The sequence below is a fragment of the Vicia villosa genome, unplaced genomic scaffold (assembly GCF_029867415.1).
Source record: "Vicia villosa cultivar HV-30 ecotype Madison, WI unplaced genomic scaffold, Vvil1.0 ctg.003591F_1_1, whole genome shotgun sequence".
Lineage (NCBI taxonomy): Eukaryota > Viridiplantae > Streptophyta > Magnoliopsida > Fabales > Fabaceae > Vicia > Vicia villosa.
In genome coordinates this window covers 194,037-214,550 of record NW_026706247.1, presented here as the reverse complement: position 1 = coordinate 214,550, position 20,514 = coordinate 194,037, and the positions used below count along the sequence as shown (strand labels likewise).

At 33.1% G+C, this 20,514-nt stretch overlaps 1 protein-coding gene and 2 long non-coding RNA genes across 5 annotated transcripts; all 3 read right to left on the bottom strand.

Annotated features, from left to right (window-relative positions):
* Nucleotides 1-1,802: 1,802 nt before the first annotated feature.
* On the bottom strand, nucleotides 1,803-3,535 carry LOC131641240 (uncharacterized). Of its 3 annotated transcripts, XR_009295465.1 has the most exons (4): nucleotides 3,390-3,535; nucleotides 2,994-3,054; nucleotides 2,700-2,878; nucleotides 1,803-2,256 (listed from the first exon to the last, which is right to left on the bottom strand). It is a non-coding gene; the product is annotated as an uncharacterized LOC131641240 (long non-coding RNA). The 3 variants fall into 3 exon arrangements; XR_009295466.1 differs by having other exon boundaries at nucleotides 1,803-2,878; nucleotides 2,994-3,057; XR_009295464.1 differs by having other exon boundaries at nucleotides 1,803-2,878.
* Nucleotides 3,536-10,808: 7,273 nt separating this feature from the next.
* Nucleotides 10,809-13,500, bottom strand: LOC131641237 (uncharacterized). Its single transcript, XR_009295463.1, has 3 exons — nucleotides 13,140-13,500; nucleotides 12,861-13,005; nucleotides 10,809-12,781 (listed from the first exon to the last, which is right to left on the bottom strand). It is a non-coding gene; the product is annotated as an uncharacterized LOC131641237 (long non-coding RNA).
* Nucleotides 13,501-14,221: 721 nt separating this feature from the next.
* Nucleotides 14,222-15,179, bottom strand: LOC131641239 (protein DOG1-like 4). The gene is made up of 2 exons (XM_058911541.1): nucleotides 14,691-15,179; nucleotides 14,222-14,599 (listed from the first exon to the last, which is right to left on the bottom strand). The coding sequence occupies exons 1-2, from the start codon at nucleotides 15,081-15,083 to the stop codon at nucleotides 14,357-14,359; spliced, it is 636 nt and encodes a 211-aa protein (XP_058767524.1). The 5' UTR covers nucleotides 15,084-15,179; the 3' UTR covers nucleotides 14,222-14,356.
* Between the last annotated feature and the right edge of the window lie 5,335 nt (nucleotides 15,180-20,514).

Below are 20,514 nucleotides of genomic sequence, written 5' to 3'. Positions count from 1 at the left end.
ATTAATAATTAAATATTTTTTCTTAAATCTATCTTAAAGATCTCCATGATTAAAATTTGTCTAAAACTCATTTTAATATATCACAAGAATTTAGAATAAAAGTTTTAACATATATCAAATAAACAACAATTATGTAATTACTCTCAAATTTGTCTCAAAATTTCTACATGATTGAAATCTAGGGTTGGCAATGAACCGAATCAACTCGAAAATAATTCGAAATTCGATTTGAAAATTAAATCATTGAACTAGGTTCATGAACCAAATGAGTTGAATATGAGCTTCTAATGAGAAACCAACGAGATAAACCTAACAAGTTGAACCGAGTTGTTCGTGAACTTCTAATGAGTCGAGTTTAAGTTGAAAAAAGTTCGTGATGAACTCGAACTCGATCAATTCTTAACGAGTCGAGTTTGAGTTGGAAAAAAAAGTTCGTGATGAACTCGAACTCGACCAATTCTTAACGAGTCAAACTGAGTTAAGGCAAGTTCGACTTAAATCGACTCATTTCCAGCCCTATTGAAATCTATCTAAAATTTTGATGTCATTTAAGACGAAATTTATTTCATCCCAAATTTCTATTTAAAAATGTCAATATTTTAATAGTGTCGCAACTACTGCATGCAATTGAATAATGATAAGAAATTTTTTTATGGGTTCAAACCCATCCTTGAACACACATCATTATTAATTTCTTTCTCTTTTATTATGGTCTTCCCTGACTCGAGAAATTAGTCTTTGCAGTCCACGCAGAAGATACTTAATTTCTTTCAGAAAAAACTACATTCATTCATCTCCCTATACTAGAATTTTAGTGCTCATCATTATCCTATTGGCTTAATAAGTGTGTATTTTTAATTTCAAATTTTTCATTTAATTATTGAAATTATACATTTTATAATTTTAAAATATTTATTTTAATGTTGAAATTAGACATTTATTATATTAATGAATTGCATCATAACAAACAAAAAATTAATATTGTTGTCACGATTGTTACAAATATAGTTATATTTTATCAATATTTTATTATAGTTGATTACGATATAAACATTTTATATAATATACTTTTTATATTTATTTATAGTTTTTAGTTTATTGTAGCGGCCATCTCAAAAAATTAGGCATCGTTCCGCCTATGCTGATTAAATACGACAATAATGTTAAAGTTTACTGTAAGCCGTGCATCAATTTCTATAATATTAAACTAACTTGTTTAACATATTCAGCATTATAAATGCAAAGCTTGTAAATAAAGTATATTTCAATATAAAGTGTTATATTTCAGTGGAAACTATATGTCGTAGTCTAGTTTTATAACATATTCATCAAAATCGAGTCTGTGTTCACTGGTTTTGATAAGTTGATAATTGCTTACAATAACGAAATAAGCATGCAAGATACCTCTAGGATGAGGTTGCAATTGGAATCAGAAGTGGAGTTCTAAAGTTACCCATATATATAAGTGAGAAAGTAATGAATTAGCATTCATGTATGCAAACTGATCAATTTATTTTGAAGACTAACATTAGTAATTCATTGAAACAGCCTACATGAATTATATTCATTGAAATAGGCTGGTACAAAGCATGCTAACTATAGAATATGAGAAAAGAATGTCACAGATTCATTGATTTTTTCATTAGATACTGTTAAAATTGTCAATGTCATAACTATCATAATATGAAAATAAAGATGCTTGTTGTAAATGTTAAAATGTGAGAATTTTATAATGGGGCTTGTGATCGTAGTGATAAATTGATAATATTCCAGAATTTTTAGTTGAATCTAAATGTGTATGCTTTTCAAAACTTGGACAACTTTCGAAGTTTAGTTTGATGTGGTTTGAGTGATTTAGTTAGTTTCAGAACTATAGTTATTTTTTAATGTTGTCAATAGCACATGATATAGATTAATAGTAGCAATGTCAGGTTTTTGACCTGCGAGACGCTAATAGCAGTTGCTACGACAACAAATTGTAAATTAATAAAGCTTATATAACCTATAATGACAGGTAAAAATAGTTTTCAACATAAGAATTTTTAAGTTACATTGCTGAATATAAAGGTTTTGTTTGTATATTTTTATATTGGAAAGGATTACAGTGATGAATATAATGTACATGATGGTTTTTTATTATACAATAGCAAGCTGTTATTTTGGTGGGGTAAAGCTGAGATATGATGAACCTTCTCTATTTTAGTGATGTCAAGGGCTTAATCTCCAACAACAAAATTTAGAACCATTAAATAACACCTAAACATGTAAAATACTTATTAGTAATTGTTAAGAGTCCCACATTGGATAATATATTGCCTGAACATGTTCTTATAAGTGGGGGGCAATCCTCACCCTACAAGCCGGTTTTGTAGGGTTGAGTTAGGCCCAACCACACTTCTTAACATGGTATCAGAGCCTGGTTTAAGATCCGGTGGGCCACCTTCTATGGTTTCCGCTATCGGACCACCCACCATTTATTTCCACGCTCCAGTTGTCTAGTCCTGGGCGTGAGGAGGTGTGTTAAGAGTCCCACATCGGACAATATATGGCCTGAACATGTCCTTATAAGTGGGGGGCAATCCTCACCCTACAAGCCGGTTTTGTAGGGTTGAGTTAGGCCCAACCACACATGATCAAATAACCATCAAATACCCATTCATAATAATGTCAACCAATAACTAAATTTGATGTTCGCATACCTTCATACTGTTGGATATTTTCTTGTCTCAAAGTACAATTCACCCTGTCCAAAAGAAGCCCATGCTTTAACCAGTAACCACTTCAAATTCTCACTACAACTTTTTCTGCAACTCAACCTCTCACTATAGCTTTCCCATCACTAAGACTACTTTCACCTTTCAACATTCATCAATCAAAACTGGGAAAAAAATACAACAATCCAAAACAAAAATTATTTGAGAAGTTAAAACATGTTCCACAATAATTCTTTAAACAAAAATTCAAAAATTAAAATAATATCAGATTTCTCTTACCCAAAAGATATTAAACACCACAAAAGAGAATTTCACAATTGAAATGGTTGTTGATGATGACCTGCTTCAATAAATCCAAATTAAAAATATCATTGAACAATAGAACATACAACTTAGAAGAGAATCTAAAAGATTCATAACCCCACTCGAAAATTGAAAGCGGAACCATATCTCAAAATCAATTTATATTGCTCATAAATGAAGCTTGCAAAGTATAAATTTTGTCTTAATAAAAAATTCCTAATAATATAAAAAAATCCACAAGCTCTAAGGAATCCGGAAAAGAGACAAAATACTCCAAAAATAACATAGAAGAAATGACAAATTTTAAAGAGAATGGAAAGAATGAGATGAAAAATAATAAAAATAATATAGTAGAAGAGAAATAGAAAGTACTTGTTTAGTGTAAAAGAGAATTAATGTTGGGTAGAAAGATGATTTTGTATGTCCTTCAAGATGAGAAAATCGAAGGAGAATCATAACGGAAGTGGAAATCAAAGCTTTGCCGGGACGGTGAGAGGTGGCTAAGGTTTTGCGAGCGTTTTTTGTTTTTTTTGTATTTTAGAAGTTTTTTTTAAGCCAAAAAATTATATTATATATATATATATAAAATCAAAAGAAAAGGAATTAATGTCCTAATGCACAAAATTAAATCAAGATAAACTTTTGCTCTTTAAGCCATTATTAGCTAGATAATCCACACAAAAATTGGCTTCACGATAGATATGAGTGATTTTGAAATCAATGGAAAGAGTATACGCCCAACACGTAAGCCAACGAGATTTGATTTTCCACGACACCAAGTTAGAGTCCGAAAAAGCTTTAACAACCAACACACAATCTATTTCCAACCAAAGTTTCGACCAATGCATTTGCCTGGCTTTCTCTATTGCTAAAACTGCAACCATGAACTCTGTCATTACTGGAGATCCGGCACCCAAAAAATACTAAATTTAATTAGATGATTAGCTTGAGCATCACGAAAAATTCCCCCACTAGCCGCAAGTAAGGGCGAACTGGCTGCCGCCCCGTTGATGTTGCATTTAATCCAGACACCAGTGGGAGGACACCAAATTACATCAACTTCCACCTTGGATTTTCGAGGATGAATTCTGATATTAAACTTCTTTAGAGAGGAGAAACTACCGACTGAATTATCTGCCTTTTTGGTAGTTAGTTTGCCCACCATTTTTGCCCTTGCTGTAATTTTATTGATGCACCTCTTCCAATGCATAAAATTATTTTCAAATCTTGCCATATTGCGTGCCTGCCATATTTGATAAAAAATGAAAACAAAGTTGGCCTTACGCACAACCAAGGCTTGTGCATTCCAATCACCATTAAGAACCTGCAAACAATCAGCAAGAGACTTGATAACGAAAGGAACATCCAGGAGATTGTTGAACCAGCGCCATATATTGACTGCAAAAGTACAATAAAAAACAGGTGGTTAGAGTTTTCCTCATTTCTATCACATAATGTGAATTTCAAAGGGAAGGAGAATCCCCTCAAAGTCAGGTTTTCATCAGTAGGAATTTTGTTGTGCATTAGCCTCCAAGCTACCATTGAATGAGTAGGTGCTGAATCAATGTCCCAAGGAAAAGCTTTTCATTTATCAGAATTGGTAGCTTTTTTAATCATCTCATAAGCAATCTTAATAGTTAGCTTGCCATTTTTCACATTCCTCAGTATCCTTAGATTCCAATTCTGAAATGGAAAAGGAGATGATTGTTGCTAGAAGAGAAGGCATTAATAGAATGATGTTGTCATGAATAGACCAGGCTTTGTTTTTCCAACAGTCTGCAACCTTTGTAGTGATCTTGGCATGAAAAATACTTGTATTCCTATACTTAAAATCCAGAACTTCCCCTGTCCAATTATCCACCCAGAAATTAACTTTCTTGCCATTTCCTAAAATCCACACATTAGTCATTAGCACAGTGCTATACCAATCCTTAAGCCTTTTCCACAAAGAAGACTTGATCGAGTACTTTATAATTCTCCCATTTCTAAAGACCCTAGCAGCCAAGAGAGCTGGCCACCAAGGACGGAGCTATTATGTTGAAAGGGTAGGCCCATGCCCCCACCACAATTACCATTGATTCAAGATTTAATATTACAATCAATATATTAATATATTAAATGTATTAAATATTAAAAAGAAAATTGAATAATGACCCCACTTGATGAAAGATACTATGGAAGGGAATGTGAATCAATGTTTCTCACAATTGAATAATGACCCCACAATTACCATTTTTACAATTACCACTGTTTCTCACACATCCCATTGCATTCAATAGTTTGCTTGATTTTTTATTTTATTTTTAAATATTTTAGTTCTTTCAATATAATAAATAAAATAAATGTTTTAAATAAAATTAAAAAAAATAACTTTTCTTTTTATATTTCTATTAATTCTTTTTGACTATTTTCAAATACAAACAAATCATTTTTCGTATTTATTCTTTTCTTACTCCCCGTTCTTTGACTGCAAAGTGTCTCTCTGTTACTAGTTTCTTCTTCATGGTTGATGTTTTAAAAATTAAATTTTTTAATTTTTATTTTTATGAATTTATAATCTATTTTTATCAATGTAATAAGAGTAAAAATAGATTATTACCCTATTAAGTTTGAAATTGTGTTAATGGGAGAAAACTTATTTTTAGAATTTTATAGTGTTTGTTTGAAATTGTTGTGTTTGTATCAGTATTATTACGAATTTTCATTTTAATTGTGATTTTTTGTTTTGTTTTTAGTAATAAGCAATGGGAAAATATTTTAAAGGGAAATCAAAAGTGCAATCATCAACTCATAATTCTTAAACACTTAATGAACGTCGAAGCCTCAAATGGGATCCTCCCGTTGATATATTTTCTTTTAAAGTTATTTCTAATATTACTGATGGAAATTGCAACAGCTGAAAGATCTTTCTTTACTATGAATATTATCAATAATCGAATGTGAAATCGCATGAGTGATGAATGATTAAATGATTGCTTAGTTACTTACATTGAGAGACATATTTTTGTTGATGTTGAAAATGAGAAAATCATTCAACATTTTCAGAATATAAAAAATAGTATAGAACAATTATAATATATATTTATATTTTTGAAAATGAAATGTTATATTTTTATTGACCCCACTATTCAAAATTTCTGGCTCCGTCCCTGTTGGCCACGATTGACTTTTGTTGAGAGATTGCCAGCAGAGGTGAAGGTTAGTCGCCTTGTTATAATGCTTCAAAGAAATGATGTCAAGCCCTCCATCAGCTGCCTTGGTACAACATTTTCTCCAAGCTACAGTCACCAACTTCTTCTTCTCTACATTACCACTCCAAATGGAATTTTTTGTCCAACAGTCTATACTTTTGATGATGCTCGAGGGCCAGTCATACATGGTGATGTTGTGCACCATCATGCTTTGAATTACAGTTCTAACTAGGAGGACCCTTTCAGCCATTGATAGAAGATTAGCCTTCCAAGTTGCTAATTGGAGTCTGATTTTACCTGCAAGAGGAAGGAATTGAGAAGCTTTAGGCTTACCAACAAAAATGGGGACACCTAGATAGACAAAAGGAGGAAAGGCCTTGGAGAAGCCTATAATCTCAGCAAGCCTGCAGTGTCTATCCATGGATAATCCACCAGCATAGATGATGGATTTATCTCCATTGCAAATTTGACCATAGTTTAGAGCATACTCCTTTAAGAGATTAGAAATGGAATTAAGAGATTTACAACCCCCTGTAAAAAATCATAACATCATCCGCAAATAAAGTTTTAGATGGAACATTATTGGCTTGAGTGAGGTTAAGCATATTATTGGCAACCAGATAAGTGATGCCTCTGCTGAGCACATCCTCATCCAGACAGAAAAGAAGGGGTGAGAGAGGATCCCCTTGTCTCACCCCATTGGAGCACTTGAAATAACCTACCATCTTGCCATTCACTCCTATGGTGAGATTTGCAGAATTAAGAATAGTGTGGATCCAACTACAAAACTTATTATTGAAACCAAATCAATCCATAGTTTTCAAGATGAAGTCCCAATTTAAAGAATCAAAGGCTTTAGCAATGTCAATTTTGAGGGCCACATTACCACTATAGATTTTATTACCCAAATGCTAATGGCCTCAAAAGTGAGACATATTTCTTCTTTAATATTCTACCTGCTGTAAAGCCCTTCTGCTCACAAGATATAAGGGAGGGAAGAATGCTGGCTAACCTGTCTGCCAAAATTTTTAATATGATTTTAAATTTGAAGTTAGCCATGGCTATAGGTCTAAATATATCTAAGCTATTATCTTCTTTAGTTTTAGGAATCAAAACAACTGTACTAGCATTGTAATTAGGTAAGATCCAGCCCTGCAAGAAAAACTAGTTAACAACATTTATCACATCAACTTTAACAACATCCCAGTAATGAACATAAAAGATAGCTCCAAATCCACCAGGACCAGGAGCAGAGTCAATATTGAGATTTAGGACAACACTAAGAATCTCACTATCATTAGGAACTCTGGTAAGCATCTCATTTGTTTGCTCAGTAACAAGGTTTGGAATAACTTTCTGTATTAAACCAGTATCTTGTCTCGGAAAATTAGAATTGAACAAATTAGAAAAATGAGTTTCAATATGCTTCTCAAGCTTTAACTGATCCGACTCAATTTTACCCTCTATAAACAAAGAGGTTATCAGCTTAGTTTTCCTCTTGATTTTAGCATAAGTGTGAAAAAAACTAGTATTTCTATCACCTTGTAAGTGCCAATTAAGCATAGACTTTTCCTTCCAAAGCTCCTCTTCCATGTTTAGAGCAATGTCCAAATCATGTTGAGCCTTGATTTCCTTCTCATGTAAATTATCATTATAGCCATAATCCTCAATATCTTTTTGAACAATTTTCAAATACTGCTAAGCCAAAATGGTTTTCTCATGAACATTACCAAAAATATTTTTATACCAAAATTATCTTTTTGTCCAAATGATCATATCATGTGTATTGGATGACTTGCAAAATCGAATCATTTTGTGCAAGTTTACTTGAAACCGGGATGCCCCATACCATCGACGTCGCCATAATGGGCGCTTCGTCATACCGAAGATGCCGAGACATGGCTGAATCTTTTTGTTGATATGATGCACAAATTCTAAAGATTGAACAACATCGAAAAGGAATCGAAGGAAAAGTCAAAATTGAAACCAACAATAGATTTAGCCAGCAACAGTTCTTATGATGTGTTTTGTACTTTGAATGTGCAATATATATATATATATATATATACTCTTTACCATTGCAATATAATCATTTTTTTTGTCATTTGTAGATTCTAATGGAAGGATAAGTAGGTGTTTATGTGTTTATAAATTCTGCACTGCTATTTTATTCTGTTCTACTAAAAAAACATACAGGGAAAGTTCCGTAGATGTATCTACGGAAGGCTCAAAATTTGAAAACTAAGGATTATTTTCGTAGGTACACCTACGGAAACAAAATATCTAGGTTCTTTCCGTGAATATAGCTACGGAAGGTTCAGTGACAGAAAATAGGTAGTCCATATTCACCTAAGTTTTCTATAAATTTGAGATTTTTAATGTTGTATTTCACACAACCACAAAAATATCTTAATATGAGTACAACGTCAATTGGCAGGTCGCAAGTGTCTCCTACTCCGATAGCAGGAACATCCGGGCGGACGTTCAAACTCAACGAGTACACCTCACTTGACGTTATCATTGACAAAATCCACTATCACCTACCTTACGGTGACAAACGAAAGATTGTGAAATTCGAGTATCGTTCACCTTCATTTGACAACGGAGGAAACATCATTTACAACAACATTAAGCTCAAGAACCGAAAAGGTGTTTTAGCGATGTGGCAAACATATTACGATTTCGAAGAGAAATTCCCGCTCAAGTTCGTTGCGACGGTGCAAAAAACGGTCGAGCAAATCTTAAAGATGTGCAGACGTCCACCGGCATCACACTACGCCAAATAAGCTATTTAATAGCGCTTTTTTTGGTTTTTGATAGCACTTAAAAGTGCTATTAACCGCACCGCTATTGTAAACGTTTTTTGTTTAATAGCACTTTAAAAGTGCTATTAAAGTACTGATTTTTAATAGCGTTTTTCCTTAAGCGCTATTGAAGTGGACGTTTTGCACATATTTTTATTTGTTTTTGATAGCACTTTCAAACTAAGTGCTATTATAGGGCACGTGTTTGATAGCACTTTCAAATAAAGTGCTAATATATGGCACATGTTTAATAGCACTTTCAAAGAAAGCGCTCTTATATGGCACATGATTGATAGCCCTTTCTATTAAAAGTGCTATTATAGGATATTTAATTAATAGCACTCTTTACAAAATGATATTGTAGTACATTTTTTAATTTTTTTTGTATACAAAATCATTCTTTTGGTGTGCAAATATCAAAAAGCTACATTCAATTCAATACCTAATAACACATTAAGTTACTCATTGCATATATATTATAATCCATCAATAGCAAATATTTTAAATCAAATCCACTTAATATCACAACAAGATCTAAAAAAGTACTTTACAACTAGGACATGTTCATTCCATGGCTACTAGCAAAATTGAGTTCTATTAGTCCTACAAACTCATATACCAATATAATATGACATAACTTGAACTTAGTAGAGGTCTCTTAAAGGCTTAAACTATGATAATTATTGAGAATAAACCACTTAGATTGTTATAAGAGAGGTCCCTGCATAAATGTTCAACTCAAATTGGTTAATATAAAATAAGTCTCTACATAGATGTTCAACTCTAAATGGGTAATATAAAAGAGGTCTCTACATATAATTTCAACTAAAAATGGTTAATATAAAATAAGAACAAAAGCATGAGTGGAGTTTTGAGGTACACATTTCAAATTTAAGTAGAGATAGAAGAATAATCATGTATATTATGGATATTGTTCTTGACCACTGAGCCATAATCCATATAGTACATTTATATTTTTAAAGTCATAATAAATTCTTATGAAAGTTATATTTTTAAGTAAAAAAGAATAGTCTTAGTTTACTTATCACATAAAAGAGTAATAGTTTCATATTAGATATATATAGCATCTATGCTAACAATGTAAAGTATAAATAATTAAATCATTTCAGACACATAACTAAGTGTAAATGCAACGAAAGGCAAGAACATGAACAACAATGGAATAAATCAGAAATTCCCGAAGCATACGAACCTTTAATAACTTTCCAGAAAAGATCAAAATTTGAGTTTAATGGAACATGTACCTGAATTCAGCATGTACCACCTGCACCATTCTTCACAGAAAGAACTTTCTTTTTCATAGGCTTCTTTGTCTATGGAATATTAATTTGATGTATGAGCTCAATATATATTAGTTTAAAAATTGAGTAAACCACACTTCTACATAAGTGAGAGGTGTAACAAGAAACATTTATAAATGTCCACTAACTACACCAAGGTAACATCAATATTATTGGCTTTCAAAACAACACTCAACCAATAATTATTAAATACTAATAGTTAATCAAAACAAATATAAAATATTCTAAAAGTAAAAAAGCATGATAACTTAAAAGCTCCCATCATGAATAAAGAATATGAACATGAGGGCAATAGTATTGTTGTCAAATAGCAATATTATAGCAAAGGTTTCACCAAAGTTAAGCACTAAATCTAGTATATATGTCAAAGACCACAAAGGAGCGACATAAACTTATATAAAATAAATACATTGCAAAATGAAATGAATGTTGAGCATGCCAATTAACTCTATAATTAGCCTTCATAGTCTCCATAACAAATTGTCCCACATTCCCCTAAGTAATACAACAAAAATTACACACTTGGTTTTAAATAGAGATATCATATTTACTTTTCAAAGAAACAGGGCAGATATTCTTTAAAGAAATAGAGCAGATAATTTCCAGAGTTAGCTATTGGAGTAATCTTCATTAAGCTATTTATAAAACTCAACATCTCTTTTTCATGTTCCCTCCAGTCATTTCTATAACAATTAATGCATTATCAACTTATAATAAAACCATATTCCTTCAAGAAATAGTACAACATAATTTCTTAAAGTCAATGCAAGTATTTACTTTATCTTTGCTAAACTTTTAGATTTTTTTAGAAGAAATGCGGTGTCAAGGATTACCTTTATGAGGAGTTGACTTACTCTCTTGACCTAAGGGTTATAGCTCAACTATTTTAGTCACCATTCTTTAAATTAAAATTAATTTTCAGCTCATCGTGAAATTGGTCAGGGTCTACTTCATGTCTTATGTGAGAGACATGTTATGAAACTATGCATATTGTGAGAAGCGACACACAATTAAACACATTAAATTCATAGAGTAGAATAAATGTATGTGAGCAAAACAAAAATGATAGAATATCAGTCCCTGTAAACATTATAATACTACTACTAATAAAATATCCTATAATCCTGTGTATGGTTAATGGCATGTGGGTTGGACAGTAGATTAAAAAAATATAATATAACCATTTACCTTGAAAATTTCTTAGTTTTTATTATTCTCACTGAGTAACCTAGTTGAAGTGTGGGTTGGAATTGGAATTCACAATTCATCTTTCCTATAGATTTGGAAAAGGAATCTTGGTGGATTAAACAAACTGAATAATAATATCATAGAAAAATAAACAAAATGAAGATATATAGCCTAAATCATAATATCAATTGAAACAAGAAGCATAAAGAGAATCAATTGCTTCCACCATATTTTGATGAGAAGGTTTGCTACTATTGACATCCTGCTATCAAAGTAATCATTACCAATATCAATCAACCAAATGTGAAAAAGCCCATGAGCAAAAGACTCGATAAAGATAATCAAGAAATTACTACTTAAAGTGCTAGAAGAGAAGTCTAAATTACATATATTTAAGAAGTGAACTTTGGAAAATTAGGTATCATATCCAAGCAGGTGTGGATGCTAAGTGCTCAAATAAAATGCCGGCCCCCTTTCTCACATAAGACCCTAACAAAGATGACCCTAAAGATAATAAACTAATCATATCATCATCACTTATCATATCATCATCAGCCCGTAAATCACTTATCAATAATTGGACTCAAAGCTTAGATCATTCATCAATCTTTTACTTATCTATGTACATAACACACATCATAATGCACTGAAATCAAAGTAATAACCAATCCTCACAATTTCACTACTTCTAATTACCAATTCTGTCATTATGGTAGTTTTTCTTACTCTGACATATTTTGTTTCATTTTATTTGTAACTTCAGAAAACCAATTAGACATATATGCTTTTTAATTCTATTTTTGTTTCTTGCTATCTACAGTCTCCTCGAAACTGAATGAGCGAGTGACCTAAAGACTCGTCGTTTGAAGTATGGAGATTATTTAAGGGGCTGACCTCTCACAACAGTGTTCTTCCATATGCATTAGTCCGGGGTCGAACCCATGACCACGTGCTTTAAGGACCCGATCATCTGTCATGCTGGTAAATGAATGAGAGCATTAATATGGTCATAACATTTTGAATATGCAAATAAACACATGGAATGGTTAGTATTTTGAAATCACGAAATGTAACACAACAACCATAGGCCAATTCTTGGTGTGTTCAAAGTTTATAACTTATGTGCATCCAATTGGCAATGAGCATGGTTTTTCTTAAGCACAGTCTCATGTTTGTGTCTTGTGAACAAAAAACATAGGCACACTAGAATGGTTTTGCCGCCTTATATGCACCCACTTGGCTCGGATCGAATTCTAGACCTAAAAAAAGTTTTAAAACTTAAAACACAACGCAGATATGTCAGTCAATCAAAATCATAGAACAGAATAAAATTAATACCTTCGGTCGTTCGAGTCTAGATCAAACAAAAACGCTTGATCTTTGCAGTATCGTATTCCATTTGAAAAAGCTGCAGCATCAATTAAATGAATCAATGAGCCATTAAACTCAGCTGCTTCATCACCTCACCTGCAATGAACCAGACCTGCAGAAGTAAAACGATTGCAACTCAGCTCCAACAACAAAATGAAATCGAAGTATTAACAACAGTTCAAGATATTCATCAACAACACTAAATTTCGAAGACAGAAGAAGAAAGGTGGGACCACGAAGGCTTACCCGAGTTACTGAACCACCGCCGGAAAAGGAAGTCTCGTCGGACAAGCTCCGACCGTGTAAGATCTCCTTCTTCGCTTTTTTTTAAAATACCACTGTGTTCATCGAAACTTGATCGGTAATAGCCCCCATGATATTCGATTGAATTTGCACTCCATTGCTATTTAATCTAATTTTGAAACTCTAGGGTTTTGATGACATGAGAATGTTTCTGGTTTTTACTGTTTGAATCATGGAGAACGATGAGAACATAGGGAGACCGAAGGTTGTTGTTGATTGAGCAAGAGAGAGATCGATGGAGAGAAACAGAAAGATATAGCAATCAAAGAGAGCGAGACCGAGAGTTTTCGTGAATTGAAACGAAAGAGAGGGAGCTAATGGAAAGAGTGAGGGAGACCAAGTGTTTTGTTTTTTTTATTAATTATTTATTATATAAATCAATAGCGCTTTAGGTAAATGCTAACAAAAATAGTAGCCTTTTATTTTATTAATTAATAATATATGATAGTAAAATAATAGCGTTTTATAAGAAAATGCTATCATAAAAAATAATATTAATAGCGTTTTAAAGAAAGTGCTATTATAGAGAAGTTTAATAATAGCGTTTTGTGACAAAGTGCTATCAAAATTAAATTGTTTGTATCCTATAATAGCGCTTAAGTATAAAGTGCTATTATATAGAAGTTTAATAATAGCGTTTTGTGACAAAGTGCTATTATAGATATGTTTTATCCTTTTCAATATCACTTTTTTTAAAAGTGCTATTAAATTAGGCGATACAAAAGATCAATTTTGGCGTAGTGTCACCAGACTATTGAGATGTAATATTTAATTTGCTGTAAAAATTATCAATGTTATACCGATTTTAATCTATGAATGTTATTTTTATCGTTGCAATGTTGATTTTTTTAGTTTTCTGTTTCTGATTTATTCCATAACTAAACCTACGAAAATGTTCCGTAAATACATCTACGAAACGTTTTCATGCAAATGTAAAAGGTGCTTCCAAAGACAAAAGGAGAAAGATAATTTTGGAAGCACACAATGTCTAAGAACCCCAAAGTGTAATAAGAGATTCTCAAATATAAATTAAATACCCTACACCCATATCCATAAATCTCAGTTGAAAAATAATAATTCAAAATACAGTTCTAAATTGACAACAAAAATAGTCATTGACAACAAAGTTCATCATATCCTAGGAAGTGAACGGTCATGATTCAATCCCAACCACGTATCCCAACGAGCAACTCAGCTGAAGCAATCAAGAACTCAATAGCCTGCTGCGGCGACAGAAACTCCACCACATTCCTCAGCGTCCTCAGCCGTAGCTCATCCGCTTTCTTTATAATGCTCACCAGCCGTTGTATCTTATCATTGACTTCAGCCTCAGAACCCATCATATCGCTCGCACTGTCTTGCCACTCCGATAACTCCTCCGTTATCGCATTCTCTTCCTTCACCTTTCATTTCCAATACATGATAATAAACACAATAACAAATAAACCTAGTACAACGAAATCTAAAAGCGTAGTAAGAAAGTTAGTTACTTACGGTGTCACATTGTAAGTCGCTAACACGACGGAACTGAGTCGGCGAGAGATCGCCGAGGTCACCGGTTCTTAGACCACGGAGGATATCGATAATGTGAGACTCAAAGAGAAGAGATGATTCAGTGTAGATGAGGTGAAAAGCTGTGGTAGGTCTCCAGCCTGCGATCCAATGAAGGGATCGTTCAAGAGTGGAGGCCCAAGGAGAAGCTAAGACGTGGAGAGGGTCTTTTTCAGCAGCTGTTGATTTAGCTTTGAAGTAGTTTTCATGGTGGGACATGACCTTGCGGATGAGTTCGTTTGTGTCGGTTTGGTTTGGTGTTGTGAGTTGGTTGATTAAGCGGGTGAATTGGTCGTACCAGGAGACGTAGAATTGGGCGAAGGTGGTTGTTGGCATTGTTTGGGGGGTGGTGTTTGGGTTTGGGGTGTAGTGAGAAGTGGTTGTGTTGGGGTTGAAAAGAGGGGTTTGATGAAGATGATGTTTTTTTGAAGCGGTGGGTGCAGAAGGGGAGTGTTTGAGGGGTGAAGACGCGTGGATATCTAACTTTACGTGTAGTGCTCTCAGCTTGAGAGTTCAGGGGTTACATGCATTTTCTTTTGGGATGTCTTTTACTGTCGAAAGCAAATGAGGACATAAATAACAATGTGTATAAAAACAAAGTAACTTAGATCATCTCCTTCATTTTTAAAATTTTTAAACATAATTTTCTCTTATTTATAAGTATTTGTTGTATGAGGTTTAAAAATTTTAATAAGAGAAAATAAGGATAAAAATTCTGGTAAGAAAAAATAAGGATAATTTTCTCCTATCAAATCTTTTGTTACAAATTCTTGGTGTTTGTTTTATTCTATACAATGCATTCTTCAATCTATAAACTTGAATTTTATTTTTTCACAACATAATCATACACTTCTTCTTCTAAAGGACCATTCAAAAATACAGATTTGACATTCATTTGGTAAATAGGTCAATTATTGTTATTTTCAACAACTACAACTAACTTAATGGTTTCAATTCTAACCATCGGTGTAAACACTTATTCAAAGTATATTCATTCTCTTTGCAAAAATCCCATTTGCCACTATTCGAATCTTATGCTTGATTATTTCACCAATTAGTTCATTTTGTATACCCATCTTACACCAATTGACTTCTTTCGTTGAGGTAGATCAACTAGCTCCCATATCTTATTCTTTTCAATCGATTCAAGCTCCTTCATCATTGCGCATATCCATTTTGAATCACTCAAGGTCTCCTCCATTTTCACCAGTTCAAATTCAACCATGAGCGTAAAATGGACAATATCACCGTTATCATTCACTTCATTATTGGAGAACAACTCACAATCTTGCAATCTCGCAGGCATTCCTTCTTGCCTTGTTAATCTTCTTAGATTTTCTTCAGCTTGGACTTCACTGACTATAGTTTATGTGCTTTCAAACACTACAAGAATAGTTCCAGCACTGATGTAATAAGTTACACCATTCTGTTAGTCCCTCAACTCGTAAAAAATCATGTCCCTAATGATTATGATATTCTTGTTAACTACATCATATAGTTTGTAGCCACCGATTGAGTGATACCCAACAAGTATAATTTGTTTTCCCTTCTTGTCTAGATTCTTTCTAAGCGGATCCAAAATATGTCCATACGCAACCGAACCAAATACCGTCAAGTCACTCATATTTGGCTTGAATCTGAACCATGATTCTTCTTGGGTAATAATTTTCAACTTCTTTGTTGGACACGTATGTTAGAATGAGTTTGGTTCGTTAACTATCCTCAAGTTTTGATGATGACAAAGTATTTAATATATAGATAAAAATTTTGTACTCTAACAAGGTTTTCAAATGTGCATATCTAAAGAAAGCGATCTTGACTCTAAAGAAGTAGATACAATATCTGAAGATCAGTGACTATAAAGATTGGTATCATCTAAAGCATACACACTCTGTCGTAAGGAATGAATCTACAACCTCTAAACAAGCTTCATAAACATATTTTCTATGCCGTATTTCAAAGGGATATTGTCCTTATCAAGTTAATGAATATGAAATATATAATCTAGACATGTTCTAATTAAGACTATGATATAGACAACTTTAAACTTGTGAACTCTAAGACCCCGAAGTCTCATTCTCACCAGGTTCTGAAGATTTACTCTAGCCTCTAATTAAGCTCTAACAAATTCCATCAGAAGCCTCTGAATCTAGAAATTAAGTATGAAGGAGATAGCGACTCTAATCAAGCTTCAACAAAGGTTTATGAGAAGTCCCTAACCATAAGATATCATAGAGAAGATCTTATGACAGCGGTACACTACCTTATGTCCAGTCAAGAAAAAAAATATCATTTTCAGTATCATCACTATCATGTCTCTTCAACTATTATGCGCTGCAAACCCCACTCTACTCTGCTCCTCTAAATGTCCTTATGGTAGTAGTGAAATTAACTTCACTTTACTTGGTTCTAGCTAAAGTACTTCAAACGGCTATTCTATTGTTTGAATATTCAATCTTCCCCTTTTTAACGGATCTATTTTCACTATCTATTTAAAGAGAATATGAGAGATTAAATACATATGGACAAAAAAGAGACAACATACAACTAGAAGGGTAAAAGGGAGTGTAGATAGAAAAGGAAGTAGAGTGAGTTATATCCACAACAGTGAAGATCAAATGTGCACAAAGAGAAGAAGAAGACTGAAGATTTCATTCTTAAACACTTATGAGCTAGTTATTGTATACTTTGCTCAAAGTGTAAACCTTGTGTATCTACTTAACTAAGAATCACTCAAATAAACACAAAGGTTGTTATTAATATATTCTTTTGTTAAAGAATTTGAAGTCTCATGCATGCGTGTTTGAGCAAGGAAGTCTATTGCTAGGTTGCTTGAGCAGAAAGTCTCTAGGATTGACTAAACAAGGAAGTCTCATGCTTGCAGGCTTGAGCAGAAGTCCCTTTCTAGTTTGATTGAGAAAATTGTAATCTATTGATTATAGTTAAAATATCTTAATGGACAAGGGGTATGGACTATTCTCATGTTGTGAGAGGAACCATGATAAGTTTCTTGCGTGTTATTCACTTTACTCTTTATCTCTGAACTGATAGTTCTACTTCTTAAAGTTAGCTATGTATCAGAACCTGATCCTTGGATTCAGAAGCTGATCAAATAACTCTAAAGAGGTAGAAACGAACTATCTTCCGCTACACAAATGTTACCTCAGAAACATATTCTAAATCTTTCATTCAAAATATGTCAAGTGAAAGAAAAAGAAGAAAAATAATAAATACGCAATTCAATCCCCATTCTTGTGGATTTTTCTCCCCTTTAACCTATTCCACAAATATGCACCCGTGGACACCATTTCTCCCCATTATTTTGTGCCAAGTGATTCCCTTTCAACATGCTTCTCACTATGTTCATAATTGATTGGTTCTTCCTCTCGAATAGTTCATTTGAGGCGTATAGGGGGAAATTATCTCATGTGTAATGTCCTATTGATTACAAAGTTTCAAATCATTTCAGACATATTTACCTCCTCCGGCCACCAGTTTTTAGTGTTTTGATTCTAAGACTACTTTGTTTTTCTACCATGGATTTGAATTTCTTGAACACTTCAAGCACTTCATCTTTAGATTTCTACTAAAATCATCAATGAAAGTGACAAAGTACCTATTGCCTCTAATTGAGTCAACTTGCATCTGTTTATAAACATCAGAATACACCACCTTAAGATGACACTTGATTCTGCATCCTGTATCTTTGTTAAAGTTGCCTCGGTGTTGCTTGGCTTGCACACACCTTAGTTGGAATATTGATCAACAGGAGTCTCGTAATAATGTTGTTTTTTTCATAGCATATCTATAAAATTCAAATGCCAATGTTGTTGAAAGAGTATTATGGTGTACTTTTTGTTTATATCGTATCCACAGGGATTATTGCGATATCACCGCCGTTCTATAGCCTATTTTGTCTTGAGTTAATGTTACGTTAGTTTTAGGTTTGCAAAAGGTCATTCAATCACTTTAGTAGCAAAGAGTAAATTAATGAAGGTTCTAAATTAAAGAAAATGCATCAAGATTCGATTTCATCAACCTAAGTTTGTATGTTTCCTTATAAATATATGCTTATGAACTTTCCAACGATCAATATAATTACGTATCGACACCTATATCATTCGTGTCCGTAACGATATAGCTAGATTTACCGTATTGTTTAACCGACGATTTCTCCACCGTTTAAACAATACAAATAACGTTTTAAAAACCGATACTTAGTAAACATCAAACTCTAAATCCATGTCTGCAACTTATAGTTTTAAAGATGATGAGTTAGGTCTAGATACAAACATTGATGTCTCAAACATTTATACCAAAGAAAAAGCTTTAATAAACAAACGAAACCATCTATATTGATCATCACTTGTTCATACACATATATTCATAAGAAAAACATACAAAAGGCTAGGAAGATTACATCTTATCTTGATACAAAAGGGGTTTAGCTATCCATGAGAATGGTAGCTTGCACAAGAAGGAAAGGATGAAGATCAACAAGCATCAAAGGCGATTAATCGACGATCAAGGCTTCCAATCTTCAACTCTATGTTTGCTACAGTGTATTATGCTCTTGGTTCTCTCTAAAATATCTCTATATCCATCTCAAAGTGATTTGGCCCCTAAACAAATAAACAAAGTTTCGCAGGCCGCGCTTAGCGCGGTGTAGCCCGCTAAGCGCGCCATTAAAAATAGCTTAAACCGCCCAACCGCGCTAAGCGGGCTCCACACCTTGCTTAGCGCGGAACTCTCTGCCAGAACTTCCTTCTTTTCTTCAAAACCGCGCTTAGCGGGCTCAACCTCGCTTAGCGCGCTTCCACTTTTCAGCAACCTTTGGCTTTGGTCTTGGAACATCTTCAAGGTCCTTTTTCCATGGTCCAAGCTTCCAATTATCTAAAAAAAACTACAAAATCCAACATAGATTGCAAAGATAAGAACTATTCAACAATAATATAAATATAAGAATAAATATATACCAAATGATAATAAAATACTACTATTAACCACAAAAAGACTTGAAAGTTACCAAAAATTACCTAAGATATTTACACAAATTGGTAACTAACAACTCTCCCCAACTTTAACCTTTGTTTGTCCTCAAACAAAACAAATACAACCAAAAAATCACAAGCTAAGACAAAAACAATTGGGTGGTTCAAATTCCATAAGCACACAAGTAACATTTCACCCTTGCTAAAATAATACCATGATTGAGATACTAATACTAAATACACCTTTGATGTAAACAGTTCCTAAAACAAAATAAGTTCAAAATTGAATCACAACCTACACACTTCTCTAGTAAGAGACACAATTGAGGACCTAACACTCACACAACAATGTCGCCAACATCCAGAATTAATTATGCATTCATCTACACAACATTTATATAAAAAGCGTAAAAGCAAGAATCACAAAGACTTTAGGGTTGTATCTTGACTTGGTTAACAAGGAAGTGTCATTTCTCAAGGCCATTGAAACGAAAGGGTCAATACCTAAGAGAGCATTCAAATACAATTATATCCACATATCCTGATCAACCACTCACACAAATTTATTGCTCAAGAGTTCACCTTCTTTATTTAAAGGAACTAGCTATATACAAAGCCCTTTTTTTCTTTTTTTTTCTTTTTCTTTTTCTTTTTCTCTTTCTTTTTCTCTTTCTTTTTCTCTTGAGCAATCACTTATTTACTTCTCACTACCAATACAACCAAAATAATTTTTTTTTTAATTCTCCCCAACTTGAATATTACCACCACATAATCAC

Excerpts from the sequence above, each read along its gene's own strand:
- LOC131641239 (XM_058911541.1), bottom strand. The coding sequence starts at position 15,083 with ATGCCAACAACCACCTTCGCCCAATTCTACGTCTCCTGGTACGACCAA. Across the intron at positions 14,600-14,690 it reads GCGACTTACAATGTGACACC|GTGAAGGAAGAGAATGCGAT; the intron begins GTAAGTAACTAA and ends TGGAAATGAAAG.